This window comes from Centruroides vittatus, unplaced genomic scaffold (genome assembly GCF_030686945.1).
Source record: "Centruroides vittatus isolate TY-2023 unplaced genomic scaffold, ASM3068694v2 contig_628, whole genome shotgun sequence".
In the NCBI taxonomy this organism is placed as follows: domain Eukaryota; kingdom Metazoa; phylum Arthropoda; class Arachnida; order Scorpiones; family Buthidae; genus Centruroides; species Centruroides vittatus.
Window position 1 is genome coordinate 6,000,439 of NW_027122385.1, and position 24,235 is coordinate 6,024,673.

At 26.9% G+C, this 24,235-nt stretch overlaps 1 protein-coding gene across 2 annotated transcripts; it reads right to left on the minus strand.

The window, feature by feature from the left end:
- Window positions 1-489: 489 nt before the first annotated feature.
- Window positions 490-16,430, minus strand: LOC136979538 (calcitonin gene-related peptide type 1 receptor-like). Of its 2 annotated transcripts, XM_067275541.1 has the most exons (20): window positions 16,353-16,430; window positions 11,738-11,916; window positions 11,546-11,614; window positions 10,857-11,004; window positions 6,977-7,105; window positions 6,799-6,896; window positions 4,596-4,737; window positions 4,404-4,514; window positions 3,444-3,550; window positions 3,286-3,377; window positions 3,092-3,218; window positions 2,870-3,023; window positions 2,712-2,778; window positions 2,561-2,624; window positions 2,391-2,476; window positions 2,170-2,305; window positions 1,115-1,156; window positions 944-1,033; window positions 787-814; window positions 600-656 (listed from the first exon to the last, which is right to left on the minus strand). In XM_067275541.1, exons 2-19 carry the CDS (start codon window positions 11,738-11,740, stop codon window positions 797-799), a joined length of 1,683 nt encoding a protein of 560 aa, XP_067131642.1. In that variant the 5' UTR covers window positions 11,741-11,916; window positions 16,353-16,430; the 3' UTR covers window positions 600-656; window positions 787-796. The 2 variants fall into 2 exon arrangements, with proteins under 2 accessions (XP_067131641.1, XP_067131642.1); XM_067275540.1 differs by lacking the exon at window positions 787-814 and having other exon boundaries at window positions 490-656.
- Window positions 16,431-24,235: the final 7,805 nt, after the last annotated feature.

Sequence of the window (24,235 nt, forward strand, 5' to 3'; positions counted from 1 at the left end):
TAGAATTAATATTTTAACTGTTTCTAGAAATTAAATACACATCTTTTAATATAAATCTTTATATTTTTAAGCTTCGTAAACCGAGTTTAACGAAAAATTCTCAGTTATCATCTTCCATCTTTAGGAAGATGCGGATGAAAAATTAAGAAACGTGATGTTAATTATTTAATTTTTAATAATGTTTTTGCTTATAAAACATTATTTTATATTTTAAATAATAATATATTAATATTCTGGAATAATTTATGTGTTGTTTTCCTTCGTGATTATTAACATTTTTTAAATAATTAGCAGAATATTGAACTTGTTGAGTGGAGGAATTATACGAAAAACTGCATAAATTATAGATTTAATTTAAAAATTAATGAACGGTAATTATTTTTAGCGTGTTTATAACTGCATAAATTAATAATTTGCGTAAAAATTTTTTAATTATAAATGCTTTTAAAGATTATTTTGTTTACATTTTTTTATTCAATAATTGCGACATTTTACATCACGTTATAACAAAACTAAACGAAAAAATATTACTGTAACTTATAAAATGAATATTTCTTATTCTAAATTAAAACATTTTCATGTATAACATTCATTTATATCTTCTGTGACGTCTTCAACTTCTGAAAAACATTGGAAATGCTTGATTTTCCGGAGTTCTAACGAAGAAAACATGAAAAAAATATTAATTTATTATTTAATTATTTAATAAATTAATAAAATAAAATTCCATTTTAAAATTACAGTTAACAGAAAAGTTGTTAAAGCATGATTTATCTATGATGTTACCTATTATAAATCATACAGCAGTAACTTCCTATAGATTGCATGTTAAAGGAAGATAATTTTAAATAATTTATGATAAATTCAAGATTATAAATAATTAAATTATATCGATTTCGAGTAAAATAGTTTATATATATAAAGAAATATATATTTTTCTTACCGATAAAGTGGTGGCAGCATAGGAGATCCTTTGATCTTTACCTCTATTCAGTTTGTTCCTCATCCATTTTTTCCTCCAAACAGCTAACACCTGTTGGAAAATTGTTTAAAAATTTAAAAAATAATATAAAATTTCTAACTATTTAATATCATATAATGAAAATTTACTTACTTCCCCATTAAAAAAGCAAAATAATGAAGCCACACACAAACCCTACACATAGAAAAATATAAAATAAAAACAAATTTATAAATTAATTGAGACCTGATGATTAAAAATTACGAATTAATTTTTGGGTGTAAATACAGGAAAAAAATATTTTAATTACAAAAACTAATTAAATTTTGCGAGAAAAAAGAAATTAATTTTTTAAGTTAAAAAGTTTTGGGGAAAAATGAATAATTTTTAAACTAAATATTTTAAGATTTAAGTAATAAAATTTGGCAGAAAAAATATGCTATTTATTTCAGAATTTTTTCCTATTTCATTAATTTAACATAAAAAAAATTTTTGTTATTAATTTCTCGAGTGTTGAGAGTACTCCAAGTTAACAAAATTAATCATAAAAGTTAAAAGATAAACAACTAAACTTATGTTCTAATATTTCATTCGCAAATGTTTAGTTTATCTAAAACTTAGTTTATTTGTAAAGTGGATTTTTTTTATTTTTTAAATTTGCAATTATAATAATTTTCTAGAGAGCAGAGAGAGCACGAGGAGCAGAGAGATGAAAAGATGAAACGCACATTTTAATCCCAATAAGTCAAAGATTAAATATAATTACGACGTAAATTATGATTTAAAAATTCAAATTAGAATTTAGAAATAATAAAAATTATTTTAAAAATTTGTAAAATTTCAATAAAAAGTTAAAACTTCCAATTTAGGAACTCCTGATGACGTTCCTAAATTGGAAAATCTGACTTTTTATCATTGGAATTTATTAATTATATTTATAAATTTATAAAGTTTTAAATTTTTTAATAAAAAATAACAACTAAAATTGCCTGTTTTTATTGAAAATAAGTCTTTAAAAAATCTGAAACAATTCCTTTATTCAAATTAACAAGCTTTAAGTACCCGAAAACTGCAGAGTAGTCCATGCAAGTAGATGCTTTATTTTATTATCTCGAGATATAAAACTTGAAAATAATTAAAGAAAGTAAATAAAGGGAAATTTCATAATGTAAACTGTCTTATAAAATAAAACTTTCAGTTGCAAATACCTGAAAAGAAGTTACAATGGCAGCTACAATTTCATATACAGCTTCACCAGAGGTACCTGGTTGAGGTCTGAATGGCGTTACAAGATAATGAAGTCCCAGGAGTGGAAGTAGAATTAAAGTAGCTCGAACTGCTTTTCTATAAAATAAACACTCAAAATTCTTTCTTAATTTACAGAAAAAAAAAATAATTTATAAATAAATAAAGACACAACATCACTTACTTTGTCTGGTGTGTTTCTGGCGAATTAATAGCACGTAATTTCGTTATTAAAACACGAACGATATTTATCAAAAATATGACATTTAACTATAAAATTTTAAATTTTAAATCAACTTAATTATGTACAGTTTTATGCCGTATTTATTATTAATTTTATTAACATAATCTCACCATCATGGATAAACAAACAGGCCCAGAAATAATCCATTGCAAATTAGTCTCCTCTATCCAGCAGCTTTAAATAATTAAAATTAATTAATTTTTATGCTAATTAAATTTAATTTTGTAGTATAATTAATCTATTATGTTAACAGATACTTACTAAACTGTTAATTTCGGTATGGACATTCTTACACACCCGTATATTGTTATCAGCAATAGGGGTAGAGCTATGACGTTGAATTTAAGGTGAAGGTGAGGTAAAATTTTTAAAAGATGGAAGTCTAAATTTGAATAATTAGTTGGAAAAGTTGTATTTACCCCATCCTATGAGGAAGAAGATTTTCAGCATCATCTTCTCTTCCACAAAAGTGAAGATCATTAATGTATGCAAATGTAAACCCTCACAAAACATCCAGAAATAATTGCAAAGAAGAAAATAATGGACTAACAAATGCAATATCTGACAACCTGGCTATAAAGAAAAAAACATGTATGAAATTAAACTAAACTGTAAACAAAAACTGTATAATTAATACTTACGCTATTTCCTACGACTATATCAACGTGCTGTACTACTTCTGTATACCAAATTATCCACATGATATTATTCATGATAAATGAGAAGAATAAATTCTTGTGAATTGTAATTCTAATGCACCGCAATGACCTGTAATTAGGAAATTAATTAATCTAATTAGTAATTATAATTAAAAAATTCAAATTTAAAACATTACCTAAAATAGAAAAAAACTGCCAGAGATACGATAAGAGCTATCAACGAAATGGAATATCCAGCGATGTATAAGTTGTTTATTTTCTGGCGAAACTGCATAAAAATTAATTAATTAATTATAATTAAGGTTATATTTAGTTTTATAATTAAATATTTTACCATTAAATCTTCATGGTCGATGCACGTTGTGTAGTTTGACCATGTTTTGTTGGTTTCTGGATGCCTAAACCACGTTCCATCAACGTTACATACTTTAAAAGCAAACCCTGTCGAAAAATCGATTTTATTATAGGAAAAAGAAAAATTATTTAAAATTATAGATTTTAACAATAAAAATTTTATAGAATAAAATAAATTTAATTATTTTCACATCTTGTTGGACAATGCCTGAAAAATTCTATATGGAATACGAATCTGGAGCAATAATTCAATTAAATCTGACAACTGTTTTCCTGGAGCATCAATAAATGTCATTTATTCTATCCATTAACTAACTTCTTTATCAAATTTATAAATAATTTTAGTTTATAAACGGCTTTTTAAGACTTCTAACACTGTTTAAAACACATCTAAGTACAAATTCATTCATAATTTATTATATATATATATATATTGTTTTTGTAAAATTTGATGATAAAATTAAACAATAATGGAGAAACCACGTGGACAAAATCGATCCATTTGCTATGGACTTTTCTATAGACGATAGTTTCTTTTTTTTTCTTAAAATATCCAGTAAAATCTTACTTGAATGCATATTGCTGTTATGCATTGCTGGAATGTTTCTTGTTACAGTATGCTAGAATGTTTATTATTGGTTTGAAAATATCGACATTCATTTAAAGCCACTCAGTATATCCAATAGGAATACATATCAAGAACAATTCAGTAAATGCTATCCAATAAGTAATAAAATACAGCAAAACCTGTGTCAAAATGGAATCTGAATAAAACGGAAACCTTCCTAAATAGGAAAAGTCCATCAAAACGTAGCGATTTCTATGTTTAAAAAAATAATAAAAAAATAGAAAATCGCCAAACTGGAACAACGTTTGGCACCGTACGATTCCGGCTTACGCAGGTTTTACTGTATATAAACTTTTATAAAACGTAACTTACTATCTGGCAAGAAACCTGGTATAAATTTAGGACAAATAGCGTAAGTTACTTCACCAGCAGGAGTATCATTCCAACAACTCCACCCATCGAACGTACCTGGACAGTAAGTACCTGTAAATAAAATACATATATTTAAATGCCATAACAGTAAAAAATAAACTGTATAAAAAATACATAATTTATCAATTTTACCAGGTATAGTTGATGTTCTAGTAACTAAATTTTCAACACATTTTTCATACACATTTAGAATCTTTGGATCATCGTAAGGAGATTCATCTAAACTTGCAAAATTTGTAATTAATTCATATAATCGTCTCTTAGTTTCTGGGCTCTAAAAATAATTATTATTTTCATTAAAGTTTATTTAATTTACATCAAAATTTCAAAAAGTTAATTAATTTTTATTAATGAATTTAGTAGTAATATAATTAAATATTTGCATAAATATATAAATTCTATTTATAGTTTTTTCATCCGACCATTTCCATTGTTGGTATGGCTCAACTCACTTCGGGTATGGAAGAAGGCCCCTTCAGTAATTGCAGGGAGGTAAGAAGAATAAATAAATAAATAAATAAATAAAACTTTATGTATTACTCTTTCCTCCCAGTGGGCACTAAGAGGGCCTTATTGAGCCAGGCGCACAATGGGAAAACTCGGGTGGTGAACCATGAGGCCCGACATATCTGGAAGTGATGTGTGAAAAATTCCAGGAGTGGCTAGCTAGGATTCGAACCCACGCAGTACACTAAGGCCTTAACAGCATCCGCCATAAGGCCACCTGATAAACATGGTTTTAAATTATGAAATTTGCATTAGAAGTTTATAATTTATAAATTAATGCAAAAAAATTGTTCATTTGACATAAAATGACACCAGTTTATATCAATTTGACATACAAGTTTATGCTAAGTTGACACTTATGTTTATCTCATGTCAGTAGTGAATAACCGTTGTATCTTTGACATAAATTCCAGGTGGCGCCACGAAACCGACATTTTTATTGCACGTGTGGCGCCATCTGATAGAGAAAATATTACAAAAATGTAGATTATTTTCTGCAAAAATTAAAATAAAACAATTTATTGACATGAGTTTGGGAATTTAACATTTGAGTAAATTATTTTAAAATATATCAATTAATTATATAATGTAAATGTTGATAAAATTTCGTTACATTAGTTTTTTAATCTGTATGCAATTAAATTTTATTTTATTTTTATTGTTTTGGCTTATATTATATACCTGTGTATAAACCAAACATTTACATAAATTAAATTTTCCTTTATAAAGAACACTGTACTGGTAGATTTTGAATGTTGTATTGTTTCATGGAATGAATAGGGTGTATCCTCTATTTTTTCCAACCTAATGAAATTCTCTATTCTAATAAAAAATTAACGGTTATTAACAAAAAACAATTAATTTCTTACATTTTTCACACAATTTTATTTATTTATATCACTTTGTTTAATTTCAAAATGAAAGAGATTTATATTTTTCCTATTATTAATATTCCACTTAACGTTAAATAGTTAAAATGTTTTCTTATTTAAATATGAGTTGAAATTTATGAAAATAAATAAACTAAGTAGCAATATTATGAATCAACAATCAAATATTAATATTATTTATATAACGTTATTCGATTATACTAATTTATATCCTGAATAAATGTGTGTAATTTTAAATATATCAACCAAACTGTAAATCACGAACGATTAGAAGTAAATTTTGTTAAATCATTAATATATTTAATTTATTCAATCTTCATTATTTAATATCTTATAAAATAATAAAAAAGGCTTATATGGTATTTATAAGAGGGCTATTTTTATTATTAAAATTAATTTTTTTTATTTATATATATATTTTTTCATGAAAATAAATGTAGAAAATAGGTAGGTCGACAAAGAATATTCATTTAAGAACGTTGAGTAATATAAATAAAAACATTATGTACTTTAACGCAAATATTTACTTATATTCTGTAAGTTCCCATTAACTATAATGGCACTTTTGTTAGAACAATCGTACTGTAATACTAATATTTATCTAGCAAACAATAAAACAATACTTTAGTATCATGACTTATGGTTCATAAGATTAATCATAATAATAGTATATATAGATTACTCTTATAATAATTTTGTCTACTACAATCTAAACAAAAATCTATGTTTCTGAGAGGAGGAGGAAAAAGATAACAAGGAGTTTACTTTATCAGATCAAACTAAACATAAACCAGAAGTGAAGTCTTATATTAAATAAATATTAATAAATTAAGTTATGTAACACCCTGATTAATTTTTATCGATAAAATCAAGATTTTTTAATATATATATATAAGCAAGTATTCTAAATAATTTAGATTACCAAATTTCTAACTGACCAGGTGCTTTATATTGCAAGCTTCATAATTAGTAGCATCCTCTCCATTTTGATTTTTCTCCCATTTACCACTTGGTAAACAATTCTTCAATGCTATACCTGTAGATAAAATGCCTCTTAGTACTTTGATAAAATTAATTAAATATCTATTTATGACAGATTATTCATGCCTGATTGACGTGTATCATCATCATCATCATCATCATCATCATCATCTGTTGACGGACATTGGGCGGTTGCTTGAACACGTGCCCTTGTTGCATTCCAGCATATCCATCCATCAAACGTTGAAGGACAAAATGCATCATCTGTAATAGTAGTAGGTAATCAAAATTTAAATATGGCATCATTTCTAAGTGGAAATAAAATATTCCAAAGTTTCTATTAAATAATTCAAAACGGAATTGAAACGAATTGTTTTGAATATTTTAGTAGAAAAATGTAGCAAATACGTTGAATGTAAATTGGAAAAAAAATGATTAAAAAAAAAAAACATTGGAGAATACTGGGAATGTGGAAAAATTGGGGTAAATGGGAAGACTAGGGAAAATTGAGGTAAATGGGAAGACGAGGGTAAATCGGAGAAATAGAAAATTGTGGTAAATGGGAGAATTTGGGAAATGGAAAAATGGGGTAAGTAAGAAAACATGGAATTTTCTTACTTATCCCAATGGTAGGAAAATTTTGGAATTGGGAAAACAGAGAATAAATGGAAAAACTTGGAAAATTGAAGAAAATTAAGGTAAATGAGACAAATCAGAGAAGAGGAAAACAGAGAGTATGGGAAACAACTATATTTTCTACCATTACGCTAACTAAATAAAGTTTTTCAACGTATTGTTTTAAGTGAAATAAAAATAAATTACTATATTTTATTCGAGCTTGAATGGAATATATTTTAAAAATGAAATAAAATAGAAAACTTGAAGCAATTAATTACCTAATTCGTCAATTATTTTCTTTCTATAATGGGTTATTCTCTTTAGAGAGAGAAAAAAACAAGTGTTATATAATAAAATCCTACAACAATTATTTTTGATATTTAATATTTTAAATTGTTTTAATAACAAATAAAATTCCGTAATATGAATCTGTAGAAATATTTAAAATTGAAAAATGTATTAAAAAATAAATGTATACATTTGTCCACTTGAAATTTATATTTAAAAATCTATTTTTTCCCCAGTTCTTATAGATAATAGAGGGAAAGGATGCCCATTAGTCGAAATATTAACCCCAAAACTTTTTGCTTTTTTATAATACTTAATAATATAAAAAGTTTTAAAATAAAATCTCATAACAGATGGCGCCACATAGTTTTAACTTTTTTGCTGGAAAACTTACGCAACTCGTTGCCGGATCTTTTAGTATTTATGAATCCATAATTTGAATTATTTTCTAAACATAGTTTACTACGTCTACGTCTATCTGTATAGTCAATGCTTCACTTAATTGTGTGTGATAATTTTAACCTTAGTCCTATATGGTGTTTACAGTCAAAATTTTATCTAGTTCCACATGTATGACAGATATAAGAAGTGAAGAGCACTTACAGTATAAAGCCCTTCTCCTCTTCTATCTGTCTAAAAGTATCATTATTGGTTTAGGATCATTAGTTTTCTCCCCCTTACCATTAATGATTTTTCTTTCATATCCGTATAAACTAAACAGAATTTTAACAATGGAAACAAATGGAAACAAATCATTAGCGATAAGGTAAAGAAAACTAAATATGTAAATACACTAATTAATTGGTTACAGTTTAATTACATTTAATTTGTAACGAACTAACTGTATAAATATATGTCCCCCTTGCAATGACACTTAATTCCCATCAGGAACCATCGATATTTTAAATAAACCTGTTTTATTTTTGAATTTTTCAATTTATTTATTTATCGAAAGCAAAAATGAATAGAGCGAATTTCTGAATGTTTGCTCCAATTCTTATTATAAACGAACGAGGATAAAGTGTAGTGGTATTTGGATGTATAGACTGTGATGCTTTTCATTTATCCCACACTACTTTAATGCTGCAAATATTGATTGTCTAGGTTGCATGGGAGAAGAATACAATCCTCATGAGCAATTGAAAATATAGGCCAGTCGGTGACTTCAATCTTCCTATATTACTTTCCTCTTTCAACAGTTTAGAAACTACAAAAGCATTGATTGAGTACATTTCACTTGCAATTACGGAGCAAAGCTCTTCTTGAGAGAAATTCTTGATAACTTTAAAAATTTTTCAACTTGTAATTTTTCTGGGTATTTTTGTAGAATTTACACGTAAGTTTCAAATTATACAATTGTTAACAAAGGCAGTTCGATTGTTGTTTTGTATTTACTGGTAAGTCACGTAAGGTTCCGTCACTAAAAATAACTAAAGCAGACCTGCTTAAAAAGTATCGAAAGAAAAAAAGAATTATAAAACATAGGCTGTTGAATAAAACATAACTCTCATAAATATCGAATAAGTTTCATATATCTCAATATATTTTATGCTTCCGAAGAAAATTATACATTTAAAAATTCTTTGAATTTACATAGAAGTTATGTATTGTTCTGTTTGTCTGTGTATCGCAACGCCACACATGGAGATCTGTCGAGGGAATAACTCTCAGAAGGACTTTCTATAGGAAATCGCCAACAATTTCGGTGTTACAAACGTGAATAAAACCCAGAATACTCCACGTGGCTAGTTCGTTGGCGAGGTCCGAACCAGGACCAATTACTAGTGTTCAGTGGTTCTCTCGGCCACTAATGTGTAAAGTACACATCATAGGAATGTTTATAAATTGAGTTGCAAAAACTTCTCTACTTTAGAACTGCGTAAAGAACCAAGTGATGATGTTGTACTCCTCTTGTTTCCACGAAAACGTGTTTACTATAAACACTGTGACGTTAAAAACCTGTGAAATACCACCATTTAAAAAAATATATGAATTATCTGTATTTAAGAACTCTTAAATCAGCGTGGGATTATCAACATTTAAACGATTTCAAGGAAAAAATTATATCTCAGTTAACTGACTTTTGAGCTAGACTATATTTCCAAATACAAGTGACATTATCTGAAATTTTTTTTCTATCGCTGTTTCCGTTTAGGCCGGACAATCGAGATTTCGATATACAGATTACAAATAAGAGAAAATCAAATGAGAATTTATAAATAAAATAGCAATTATCAAAAGTTTTGAAATTTCATAACAATTTATAGAAAATTTTTAACATTTTTATTATAAATTTTTTACTTTTCTCTGACTTAGAAGAAAATTATTAAAACTTTATAAATTTCTAACAAAATAAAAATGTTCCAAAAAAAAGAAAACGAACTCTAGGACATGTTTTCTAACAATTTATCGTTTAAAAAATGATAGAAGTTATGAAATTTAAGTTCAAAAACAACTTTTTAATATATTTTATAATAAGTTATAGTAATTGGATTGATAGGAAATGCCTCCCGGAGGGATATTGTATAAAAATTTGGTCCTAATTTACATGATTGACATGGTAGTTTCGGTATAAAACCCTTAAATCCCACGCACGAACCCCCCCACCTATCAATGTTCGGCCACAACCGATAATAAAATGCAGAAAAAATTTAAATAAATAATTATATCTTTATTTAAAACCATTTATCTTTGTTTTATGAAACAGTCGAACCTCTCATAATGGGAACCTGTTAACAGCGACCACCTTTAAACGGCGGCCATTTTCTCAGGAGAGTTAGAGAAAACAGGCATAAAAATTAACCTCCGAACAAGGGCAATATTTACGTTCCTGTTAGTGTCCGTTGTTTACAGGTTCGGCTGTATCACAGAAATTTCAGTAGAAAGTGAAGGTAAGAAACAAAAAAATATATATGTAAATTCAAAAACAAATTTTATAAGATAAAAAGAAAGTTATATATTTTTTTTTAAAAAAAGTTGAAATTTTGAAAGGAAAATATTTAATATAACTTTAAAATGCTTTTAGTTTTAATTTTAATTTTAAAAAGTATATTTTTTTATATTGAAAATGCTGAATTGTCAGCTTCAAATACAGACTATATTAATTTACCTCCTTCAACATCAGATGGCAAGTTAATAGCATTTCTTCTACACTTCCAGTACATCTTGAGTTGATTTAATAAAACTTTTTGCCTAACTTTATGATTTTCATGTCGAATGTGATTATTTTCAAACTTTTCTATGTTTATTTGGGACGCCTACATTAATTAAAAAGTATTATTATTAGGGTGTTAAACCTATTCAAGGATCTAGAGAGTAAGAGGATGAGGAAGAGGATGAAGAGAAAAATAAAATAAAGGGAGTTAGAATAAGAAGAAGAAGATAAAGAGAGTAAGAGAATGAGGAAGAGGATGAGAAAGAGAATGAAGAGAGTAAGAGGAGACGGAGAGGATGAAGTGAGTATGAGGATGAGAAAGAGAATGAAGAAGAGAGGAGGAATTATAAAGTATTTTTTTTTTGCAAGACATTGAATTTAATTGCATTTAAAATTTACTTTTAAAATGATTAAATAAAAATACACTCGTACACTTTTTAGATAATTTTAAAAATATATTTCCTAATGTAAATATTCTTTCTTAAGCATTAAAAATTAAGAAATGAATTTTTTCACATTTCTATTTTTAGCTTTAAAAATAATTTAAACGTGGTAAAATACAGAAATATCTCTAAATAAATATTTAATACATCCACACACACACACACACACACATATATATATATATATGTAATAAGTTTTACCTGTATAATGTAAAATACGTTTAAAAATTGAAGTAGAATTAATATTTCTCTCCACTGTATATACTTAACCTGTTAAGTATATAAAATTTTTAAAATGGGATTAACGTAAATAGTCTTAAAATTAAAATTATAAAACCTTAATATTTAACTTAAAAAGTATGTAAAAATATTTTAAAAAATAAGAATCAATACCATTTGACTTGTTTAAATCTCTTAAAATCAATTTCCAAACCGACTGAATAATACAATTGAAAAAGAAGATGTAGATGAAGTAAATGATGTTGCAAGATTTTGTTGCTATGGTAACTTGTAACACATGTTTCTTTACTTTTCTCTTCAATCTTTAATGCTTTGAACTTCTCAACTTTAATCTGGATAAAAATTAATGGTTAGAATTAATTAAAAATAAAATTTAATAAGTTTGTAATAAGTGCTGATGTACAACAGTTTTTTTCAGTTGTGTCAACTTAAAAATTCCAAAAAATTAATGAATTATGCACTTACACGGATTATTAAATTCTGTTTTTCCCCTTAGATTTAATCTGTACTTCCATTTTTAATAAGTTATAATTTATATAAAAAAATAAATTTACTACTTCCGTTTTTATATGGGACTACACGCTGGATGATCAAAACGTCATAGTGTCTTTTTGATCACCCTGTACATAAATACAGTATAAAATATATGATTGATATCAGAATTATTATAATTATTATACAAAATTTTATCATATTTTAATAAATTTTATACGTCAGATTTTAAAAAAATATATAAATAAGTATAGTTCAACAACCGTATTCTCCAACAAGCTATATATCTAAGCTGTCCAGAGAAGAAAAGTTGTCTAAAATACTGGATTTATTTCAGCTCATATTTCATAAATTTTTTCACGGTTGATAAAAGGAAAATATATTATTATTATTTTTTAAAAATTGTATTTATTTTTACTAATTTTTAAATGACAATATCAGAAAAATAACAAAAATTCCAGCTTCAATTCTTAAAAAATTCCAGCAACGAGTTGCGTAACTTTCCCGGCTAAAAAGTTGAAATTGCGCTTAGCACCATCTGCGATGAGATTTTACTTAAAAACCTTTTGTATCATTAATTGGAAAAAAGCTTAATTTTCACGGTAGTGACGAGTTTTGTTAAAAATTGTAACGAGTTAATTCTTACCCCACTCGAGATACGCCACATAATCTCCTCTATCTCCCCATCCCCTCGACCTTTAACCACAAAAATTTAACAACATATATGTCTATAATTCGTAAATCAACCTGCAAAATTTCAGAAAATTTCGACAAAAGGTACAGGAGTTATTAAGCTTTGAATTGAGTGAAAAAAAACGTGCCCCTATGCACACATACAGAAAAAATCCCGCATTTTTCTTGAATTATTGGACGTTTCAAGGTCCACTAATTCTAAAATTGTAGAAATTTTGAAGAGGGTTTATTATTTTAACCAATCGTCATACTTTCCTGTGTTATACATGACAGTTATCAAAATAAAAACAGTTAAAAGATAGTAAAAAGTTTAAATTTATTTAAATAAAGGTATTCATAATATACAAAAATTAATTTTGCTGAAGTTGCGATATTTTTAGTTTATTTTTATTTTTATTTTTAACCTAGAAGCACTGATAATAAACACATAAATTTATGTTTATGAATAGATGAAGAGCTCTTATCTTTATTAGTAACATTTGCCTTTTCTCCCCTCTTACTAAACTTAAATGAATAAGTTAAAAATCTTTTAAAATTATTCACGTGTAAGAGTATTTTTACTTACAGAAATATGCCAAGAATTACACACGCAACGTGTAAAATTACAACAGGTGTAAGTTATATATGAAATCACTGCCGTATCAACTAGCGAGTCATGTATATCTTGCTAGTTTATATATAAAATTATTCAGTATAAAACAATCGAACCTGTAATAACGTCCACCTCTAAACAGCGGACATTTTTAAAACGAATGACAGCCAGACAGACAGTCGACAGTATAACTGTATGGGTCTTAAATTTAGAAATTTCAGCCTAATTACTATAACTTTCCGCGCAGAAATGATTATATTTTAATTTATTTTCAGTAAAAAATTCACGGATTAAAACAAATTAATTTTAATTACAATAATTACAGCAAAAAAGAAATCTTTTATGACGTTTTTACTATTTTTAAAACAAATTTATTATAATTTATTTTACTAAATTTTAAGTAATTTATTATTAAAAATAATAAAAGAAAAATTTTTATATCGATTTAATTTTTTTAATTTCTTAATTAAAGTTTTATTAAATGCCTCAATGAGAGCGTTAAAAATTTAAAAAGAAATTAAGTTTTAGAAGAAAATTATAAGATAATTAAATGAATTTTTCTTCTTATTTAACACGAAGCTCAAGGGGCGAAGAGATTAAAAAAGAAAAACTCGATAAACTCTCCCCGATAAACTTTTAAACTGTGTGATTTTGAGTCGTAAATTGATTTTAATTAATAAACTCCCAGTAAAGTTTCTGATTGTGGTTGTGTTAGATAATAAACTTCTCCATCTCGTGAGTGAAGACACACACTTAATGGAGCATAAATGAGAAGAAGGATTGAATTGGGAAGACATCTACTATTCCATTTATACACTGATCGACAACGTATACCAAAAAATCAATAAAATTCAGTTTTAAACATCTACAAAAGGTAAAATAGTAGGAAAAAAATTGTCTATTATCTACAGTAATGTAGTAATTAATGTAGTTTATTATTATATATTTTGTTTACCCCTTTTCTGTTTTTCTTAAATTACTGTATACATTCTTTCTACATTATACATCTCACATCACTGTATACACCGTTTCTAAGTTATATTATACGTCCAAAACTACTGTATATACTCTTTTAAAGTTATATTATACATCCTACACTACTATATGTACGCTTTCTACCTCATATATTACTGTATACATTCTATCTCCATCACACATCCTACACTACTATGTACTATACACTCTTACTACATCGTACGGTAATATAGTAATTAGTGTACAATATATAAACATTACACAGTATAATTTATTAGTAACTAATCCATAAAACACAAATTAAAAAAAATCAAGGATTTCTACATTTCTTTCTAATTTCCAAGTAACTCATTAAGTACTTTATGATCAATAATATATCAAACAATTCTCCCGTTTAATACGCCAGAAGGTTTATAAATAATTCCGTGTTAAATAACAGCAATATATTAAAAAATAATAAAGAAATTTTCTAAAATTAAAAATTGTTGATCTTTAATCGGCAAATGATCTTTTCAATAGGAAACAATCGATTTATATAATCGATATCGATTCGCGTATCCTTTAACACGGTGCCAACGAACGTTGATTATCTAAACTTAATGACTTAGCTAATAAATTATATCTCTGTATAACACTTAAAGTAATTTTATTCATGAATAGCGTTAAAAATAAACTCGATAAGAAAGTTTTACAAGCGTTATAAATCTTCCAGTGAATTTATAATTTATAAAATTAAAGTTCGAATTAGACGAGGGAAAAAGAAAAATTATGAATTAAAATTTGTTTTCCTAAATTACATTTCTGCTTCTAGAATATACTTTACAAAACCCCGTTATAGAGCCACTCCGAAATCGAGTGCGGCGCTAAACCTGAGAAACTCACGCAATACAAATTGTTTGTTTTATAAATCGAAGTTCGAATTAAACGGTAAGAAATTAGGATTTAAATTATATATTTGCTTTAAAGTAAATGCAGTTAAACCTCGATATAACGCCACTCCGAGATTGTCGATAAATCGAGTGCGGCGAGTGCGGCTTATGGGCATCGACTGGTGATATACGAGAATACGCTATACAGGGGTGCGCTATATCGAGGTATTTTTAACTTATTTTTTAACTTTTCCTCACTTTTTACAGTAAAATTTCTTGTGTATAGACAGATTTATTTTCTTTTCAAACTTATAGAAAAATATATGTTATGTAGCGAAACCTGCTTAAAACGGACTCAGACTACCAATATATGTATATATTTTTCCGGTTTTCTAGATTTCCGTTTTAAACAGTTTTTTTTTTCCTTTAACTAACACAGGAAATCTCTGCATACCTAAGAACTTTTCCACTACAGGCAGGTTTATTAAGATTTCTGTTTTAGGCAGGTTTTACTGTATATATATAAATTTTTTAATTAAAAAGTAATATTTCCTACATTTTTTTATATTAACAATCCTCTTTAAGTAACCTCATTTTTCAAGATTAGGTTTCTACACTCATAACTTCTCTTCCACGTAACTAAAAATACACTCATGACCCGACAAGTTCAATGGAATTCTTAAGAGAAAAGAATATTTATATACTGTATATACATAATGTCTCGCCACAATACCTTGTATTTATATATTCTCTGTTTTAAATGGAACCTGAAGATATTAATTAATTAATTTTGACAAATAGGAAACTCCGAAAGATAATATTTTTCTTTTACAATTTCTAAAAATATATGACATACTTTTTACAATTTTTATTTTTTTAAAAAATTAACGTTTTATTTTCTAATATTTTACATTTATTCAATAAAATTAAAATAAATTACACCACTAAAATCCTGCTTAATGCAGCCAGCACTAAATTGCATATATAAACTCGTAAACATATACATTCTATACGCATGTATGCACTTATAAATTCATGTATTCATCTATACTAAAGCATACACATGTACATACAAGCATGCATACACTCTTATGTAAAAAACATATGTATAAATGTATTGTGACACGTTGAATTGTGTCTGACTTACCATTGACTTATATATCCAATGTTAAAGTGCAATGTGACCGATCGCTGCAAGAGTTAGGAAAAGAATGACAGCAACCGGTAGAATTTTATAAAACGCATGCGCTTAACTGTCAAAACACACGGCTTTATGTATTCAAATTGAAAAAGTATTAACCATTCGAATATATTCGATAATTTGCATACGTTGTAACCGGATGCGCAAATAGAAAATGATATTACTTAACTTAAACTTTGTAGAAAAATGTTACGTATTCTTGTATTTTATTGGTTAAATTTAAAATTTTTTAACGGTTATTACATCTTTACAATTGTATTTTCATTTTATTTTTTATTGTTAAGGTTAATTGGTATTAAAGGTTATTATTTTTATCCCATTTATTACTTAAAGAATCACTTTAAAAAATTAATATAAATGTTGTATTAAATTAGTTTGTAGTATTAATATAGTTTGTTGGTGTTTTATTTTTAGTAATTGAAATACAATTATTTTAAATGGAAAGATTTATGTTTTACGATGTATTGGTTAAATACTTTAAGTTAAATTATCAATAAGTAATTTTACTTGATGTCATTTATCTTGTGGAATTGCTTATAAAGGATTAAAGAGTATCGAGATTTTAAAATATAATAAAGGCTATTGACAGAAAATCTACAAAGGAATATAATGAGACTACATAAAAAAGTGATAGAACATAGAAAAGAATATAATAGAATTATATAAATAAAAATAGGAACAGAATAGGATTACGTAAATAGAAGGGAACAGGTTAAGATTGATTAAATGAAAAGGAAGAAGATTAAATGAAGAAAATGAATAGAAAGGAACAAGACAAAAGGATATTAATACAAACGAATAGAATCACACAAATATAGAGGAACCAGAATAGTTAGCACGAATATATCAATAGAAGAAATAGAATAGGATCATTCGAGTACTGGTAGAAAACGATCACACGGAAGATGAGGATCAGATCTCACGAACATAGAAGAAATCAAGATTAGATAATTCGAATATAAAAAAAGACTAGGATAGCATCACACGAGCGTAGAGAAGACCAAGATAGGATCATATGAATATAGAAAAAGCAAGATAGAAACAGTTAAGAAGTATAAAAATGATGAAGATCGGATCACACGAGTACGCAAATGAACAGGATAAGATCCCATTAGTATAAAAGTAACAAGATAGAATCTAATGAATAGAATATAATTAAATGAACAGGAAGAAAGTATACCATCACACGAAAAACTTCCATACCAAAAAATGCAGAATATACAAATAATAACAAATATACAAATTATAGGAAATCGAACCCTCCTTAGAGATAAAATGTTCCAATTAACTTCAAAAACATTTAAATGAAAAGAAAAGAAAACTATAGACTTTATAAAATTATTCATTAATTCATTAAGTCAACGTATAAAATAAAATCATATTCTCAGTTAATGTTCTTTATTTTAATATTTTAATTAAAGAAAAATCAATGTTCTATTTACTTAAAACGAATAATTTATAATTTAAAACCCCTTTGCAAAAATTTCAATGTAAGCATAATTATAAAATTTTAAATTTATGAATAAATTATTAACATATAGAGTAATTCAATTACATATAAATTTTCTAGGTAAATTTTCCAAAAAATATGCAAATTTCGCATTACACATTTGTCTCGTTAGATAAGATTATTTATATAAATTCTATCAATTTTTTTTCCATGTACAACTTCCTAAATTTCACTTTAATTTCCGTTATTTTCTTGACTATATTCAACTAAGAAATTCATTTCCGGATACGTGATTTGTTTATAACTAAAGAACTATATTTACTGTATAAGATTTTACAGCATCACTTATTCAAATATCACGTATAAAACTTGTCTGAAGTTCAGTACTTGTAGACATATTATTCCCTTAACGCCATTCCAGAATACGTAAATTATTCTGGAATTAGAAATGTACATTAACGTTTATAAACTTTCAAGTAAAAATTACTTTAATTCAAAGAGACGAGTAAAAAATAAATAAATAAATAAGAAAGAAAAATTAACTTCAATTTTTCTTGCTAATTTTAAGAATGTAAACATTGCATTTAACTCCGTTACGTGACTTGATACTAAGATGTAAAAATAGTATTTGAGTGGAGAAAAAATTGTATTGGAGTGACACAAATTACCATGTTTGGTAAGAAAATTTTCTGATTTCATTTTATTATTTTTTCCTTTCTTTGATATCGATGTTTTTTGCTGTTATTTTTTTTTTATTTCAAGCGTGTTAGATAAGACTCGAGGTATAATATAATAAAATTATCTCAGATAGGAAATTTATTTACGTTAATTATATTAAATTTATTTATCTTTCTTCATTCTACTGTGGTTTTTTTCACTGTAAAAGTATTTTTTTAAATAACCATAACTGCTAAAATACCGCAAAGTATACTTTTTTCAATACAAAACCGCATGATTACTTTTCTGAATGAAAAATCCGCAGAAATAATTTTTTGAATAAAAATAAAACTGTAACAATATTTTTTGAATGAAATATAAACCGCAAAATATTTCTCTAAATGAAAAATGCACAAGAATATTTTTCTAAATTAAAAAATCGCAAAAATACTGAATAAATAAAATCGCAAAAATGCTTTTATGAATTGAAAAATCGCGAAAAATGCTTTTCTGAATGAAAATAAACCTCAAAAATATTTTCCTGAATGAACAAAATTGGAAATATGCTTGTATTCAACGTAAAACACTGGAAGAAATACTAATAGAAATACTGTACTTATAAATTTTAAACCATAAAATATATTTTTAGATATAAATTGAATAGAATCACATAGGGTTAGCTGAAAAATCAGTTAATTTAGAACTTAGTTCTTAAACATTTTTTTAAGAAGAATGTTTAAGACCTGTTTGGAACAGCTGCAAGTTATTATTCGTGATTCAGTTACTTCACTGGAAACGAGTGAATCACGATTAATAACCTGCAGCTGTTTCAAACCTGCTTTAACCAATGTTAAGAATATATAGATATTTTAGTTAACTAGCTTTAGGCTCTCTCTATGTAAAACAAAAGTTCTTAAACAGAAATAACAATTTAAGAAGTGCATTCTAACTACTTATAAATGAATTATAATTGGTGTTTGAACTGAATAAACACTGCAACTCTTATATAACGCCGGATTTCTGTAAGGAAATTCCCTGTTAAATTTCCACGTGATGAAAACAACTCGTAACAGCGTATATTGTGGAGAGAAATCACAAAGGGTGTTTGGAAGCCATTGTTCTGAAAAGTTAGGCTTCCATAGTAGATTTATCGTCGTGCTCTATAAAGGATATCAGCAAAATGGCAGCTGACTCCTCACAGGATTTTAACACTATGGGGTAAAGTTCGTCAGGAGGCCAAGCTGCATAACTAATACCGATATTAAGAGAGCATGAATTAAAACGTGCCAACGAAAAGTTGCAAAAGAAAAGAAGTTCTTCTTTTTCTTTGCAAGTATTGGAAGACTTTTGTTCCCGCTTAGTAGCAAAATCATTTGCAAAGGAGGAAGAAGAAGAATGTCTCGTTGCTGTGTACTAAAAAGATAATTTGCAAAGGGAGTTCTTACTTTGCTTCTTATGTTCTTATATTCACCAATTCTTAACCGTGAATATAGTCACCATCATGGTGGTTGAAGAGCAATATCGAATTATCTAATAGGTTCCAGTACATCTCTAGGATCTCTGGAGTCCTGAAATTGAAAAACGTAAAGCTTCTGCAACTATATTACTACTTTTACAATTGTATAACAGAACAAATAATTTCACAGTAACAATCAAATGATATTAGTGATGTCGTGCAATCATATAGTGTCCCAATCCTCTGTAATTGTTGAGATGTAGCCTATTAAAAATTGGCTTCAAGTGCAAAATATAAATATGTATTAATGAAGAATAGTACTTTTTATCTCCTCTGAGCGCGAGGCCCTATGCAAATAGGGCCTCACGCTTAGGGACCCTGGAAAATTTTTATCCACCATTTTTTAGTGACGAATGAAGTCTTAGATGTTGTATATAGACGTGTATTTGTCACATTTAAATCGTTTTTCTGTAATTAGACTTTATTCGATTACGCTAATTAAGGGTTCACACCAATTTCCATTATTAAAAATTATTTTTATACATTGAAATTCGTAAGAAAATATGTAATTCCCTTCTGGAACTGAAAATGACTTATTGAATTATGTTGCAGAATAACACTTTCTGCAAAAATTTACTCTGAAAAATTAATTCATAGCAATACTTTCGAAGTTTACACAACTTTAAATACACATGAGAATAAAACAATAAGAACAAAGGATGTCTGAGGATATTTCTAATTATAAATTCCCAAGTACAATTCTTTATTTCTTATATATTGCTCATTAATATTGATGATAACTGCTGAAAATTATCAAGAATATCGAGTTTCAAACTTTATTTTATATAATTTGTATCTAAAAATTTCCTACGATTCTTACAAGGACGGGATTCCAAATTACTCTTCTTATATAAAGTGCTTGAAAAATTATTTATTTATAAGTGAATTTTTTAGAAATATTCACGAGGTAAATTATATTATTGTATAATATAATTTAGCTCGTGTATATAATATAAAAGATACATGTACATAAATTTACTTTGTAAATAAAATATATGGAAGAAGATGGCTGCCATATTTCTTAAACTTCGAACCTCCTTTCGAAATTTATTATATATTATACTCAATTTCTCAAATATCGTTCATGAAATTCGCTCAAATTTAATGGAGCATCTCCAAAAATTTTGAAATGATGCTCCATTAAATATCAAGTATTATACCATAACTTATGATGGGATCTTGTTTAGAAAATAAGATAATATTTAATTTGATATATTTCTAAAGAAAAAGTCTGAGATAAGTGGGATAAGACATTATCCTTACTCTCTAACAATGAATTATGTATCTCAATTATCAATTCTAGTCATTAAACCTGCTCCTGATTCTCTGGAATAACAATAAAGACAGTCTTCAAAGTCCTGAATACCAATTATATGCATGCTTTGAATGAATCACTGTATTAACTAAATAATTAATAATATTGTTTTAAATATGCAATTTATACTAGCAGAGTTTATATTAGAAATTGTCGAAAAGCATAAGCTTTATTTAATAAATTTGCTTAAGGCAAAGAAGAGGAAGGCATGCTGTTCCAGTTCAGTAAAGAATAGATCCTTGCAAACGAGGAAGAAGAGGAAGAACGTGTTGTTCCTGCTTAGTAGAAGGATAATTTGCAAAGGAAGTTCTTACTTCACATCTTATATTCCTCCAGAAGAAATGCGTAAAAATAATTAACGCAATATAAAAGTTTATTAAATATTTAAAAAAATATTTTTGATATTGCAAAAATAACCAACAAAGTAAAAATAAACTTAATAATATTCACAAAAGTAAACATAAAGAATTTAAAAAAAGAAAAGAATTTATGAAATCATTACATGATTGAATCACTTATTATATGATAAATAAATAAATAAGCAGCGTACGGTATATAGAAATTTCAAGAAAAATCGATGTACAATTACGTTGTGTAATAAAAAAGAAGAAGAAAATCAGATTAGATAAAATTACAGGAAAATAAAGAAAAGATTGTGATATAAAGGCTATAAATGGCGAGACATTACACAGAGCGAAATAGAATAAATATGTTGAAGAAATACTTGATGAAAGAATAACAAGGATGATTAAGAAGTAGGAAGGACGTTATAAGTAATAGCACTAAATGATAATATCCCAAATCGAAGAAAATATCTTAAGGATTTGCAAAAATAAAGAGCAATTATTTATTGTGATGTAGTCACAATACCGAGCTGCAATTTTTAGTTAACTTTCAATTTAGAAAATCACGTGACTTCCGGTCCAGATCAGAATTTCGTATATAGAAGTTTCCCTCTAAGCTTTCCATATCTGGTCTCGATTTTTATCTGTCTCATTCGTTTCTTTAAATTAACGAAAGACGGACAGACACTAGATGGACGACTATGAGAATGTAGAAGTTTGCAATATGAAAATCGCAACCAAATTAATAAAGAAAGTATAACCAATTTAAAATATATTCACTCCTAATTAATCCCCGAGGAATCTCCCAGGAAAGATATTTTTAAAATGCTTTCTTAAGAATAAAATGATAAGAAATTAAAAATTTTTATCCTTAATCAGAGTATAACCTGTGTAAAGCAGAAAGCGACAGTAACAGAGTTACCGTTTTGGCAGGTTTCCGCTTTATAGAGGGTTATGTTTTTTTTTCTATTATTAACAAATCTAGAGAGAGCCTTCCAGCTAACGAAAGCACAATTTTAGCAATGAAATAATACTAATCGATGTCCATAAATTCCTCGTTACTCAAGTTAATTTATGCAGAAACTCAGTCTTACATTTCCGCATTAGACAGGTTTACTAATAATGAAGTAATGCTAAACTGTAACACTCCTCACAATAATTCGACCGTAATTAATGACCACAAATTCCTCGTTACTCAGGTTACTTTATGCAGTCGGTACTTGCTCGCATTAGACAGGTTTATAGCTTATAATAAGTTAATAACAATTTACATAGAGGCCGTTTCGAGATATAGTAGGCTGTCCGTTGTAGACAGGTTTCGCAATATATCTTAATAAATTTGCAAGAAAATAAAAAATTGAAGTTTTGAACTTGTTATATAAGCATTAATAAAATCATACAGGTCAATACTTTATGTCAAAAGAGTTAAGATTGGTATTTATTTAGCACTTGCATTTGTAGAATTGTTTAACTAAGAAGATTACTTTTCTAAAGAAGTGATCTTCAAAGGGTGTTTACTCGTATCTTTATGCGTATCGAACGTACAGACCCCAACTACTGTCACAACTACTCATCTAAATACTGTAATACATTGATGTCAATTATGTATTTTTTAAAGGAATTAATCATTGAAGTAAATTACCAACTTCTTTCCGCCTCTCAGTATTTTCTTGCAGAAAAATTTGAAATAAAAGTAAAATATAGAGATCAGAAAATAGGAAAACAATGTGATAAGAGAATGGAATTCGATAGTACAATTCTCCTTCAAACGTATAAAATACATTTCTTTCGACGTATATTCAAATACTTTCTAAAGTATGAGAAATCAACGGAACATGTCGAAAAACCAATGGGCACGTTCGTATGTCTGCTTTCAGATTGATGAATCAAAACAATTTTTTCGTACGAATGTAAAAATGATAGAAATAGGTTACATAAGTCTTTTAACATTTAAGAGGCTTAATAACTTATACAAAACACGTTATTTATGATAAATTTCAAGTTAAATTTTAAAAAAATCGTTTAGGTTATTAAAGTTAGATGCCAGATTTTAGGTCGTAATGAATAAGTTTCCTAGAAATTGCTTATTATAATGCACTGTATTTTTACGTTCAGATCTCCGTCTGTCTGTCTAACTGGTCTAATAAATGTGTAGTAAGTAATGCATTTTATACATATGAAAATATTTTATGGTAATTAATTTTTATTTATAATTCTTTAATATAATTTAATTAATTCTAAAGTGTATTTAGAATATAATATGAATAGTTTATGAATATCATAATGCTGGCTTCAGTTATATTTTCCAATACAAAATTTACTGTAAATACCCGTAAATTTGATGTAATAAATAATTTTTATTGTAATCAAAAGTGTTTTTTAAACTCAATTATCATATTAATCTCTATATAAAAAATAGAGTGGTGTACGTATGTATATTCTCTGTATACTTCTAAACTGTTTGACCGATTTGCTTAATGGCCTAGTGTATAAGTAGGACAAACAGGCTGGCCACGACGGGATTTACTTTACAGTCTAATTTTATGG

Excerpts from the sequence above, each read along its gene's own strand:
- LOC136979538 (XM_067275540.1), bottom strand. Across the intron at positions 2,306-2,390 it reads CCAGAAACACACCAGACAAA|AAAAGCAGTTCGAGCTACTT; the intron begins GTAAGTGATGTT and ends TTTATTTTATAG. Across the intron at positions 1,157-2,169 it reads CCATTGTAACTTCTTTTCAG|GGTTTGTGTGTGGCTTCATT; the intron begins GTATTTGCAACT and ends TTCTATGTGTAG.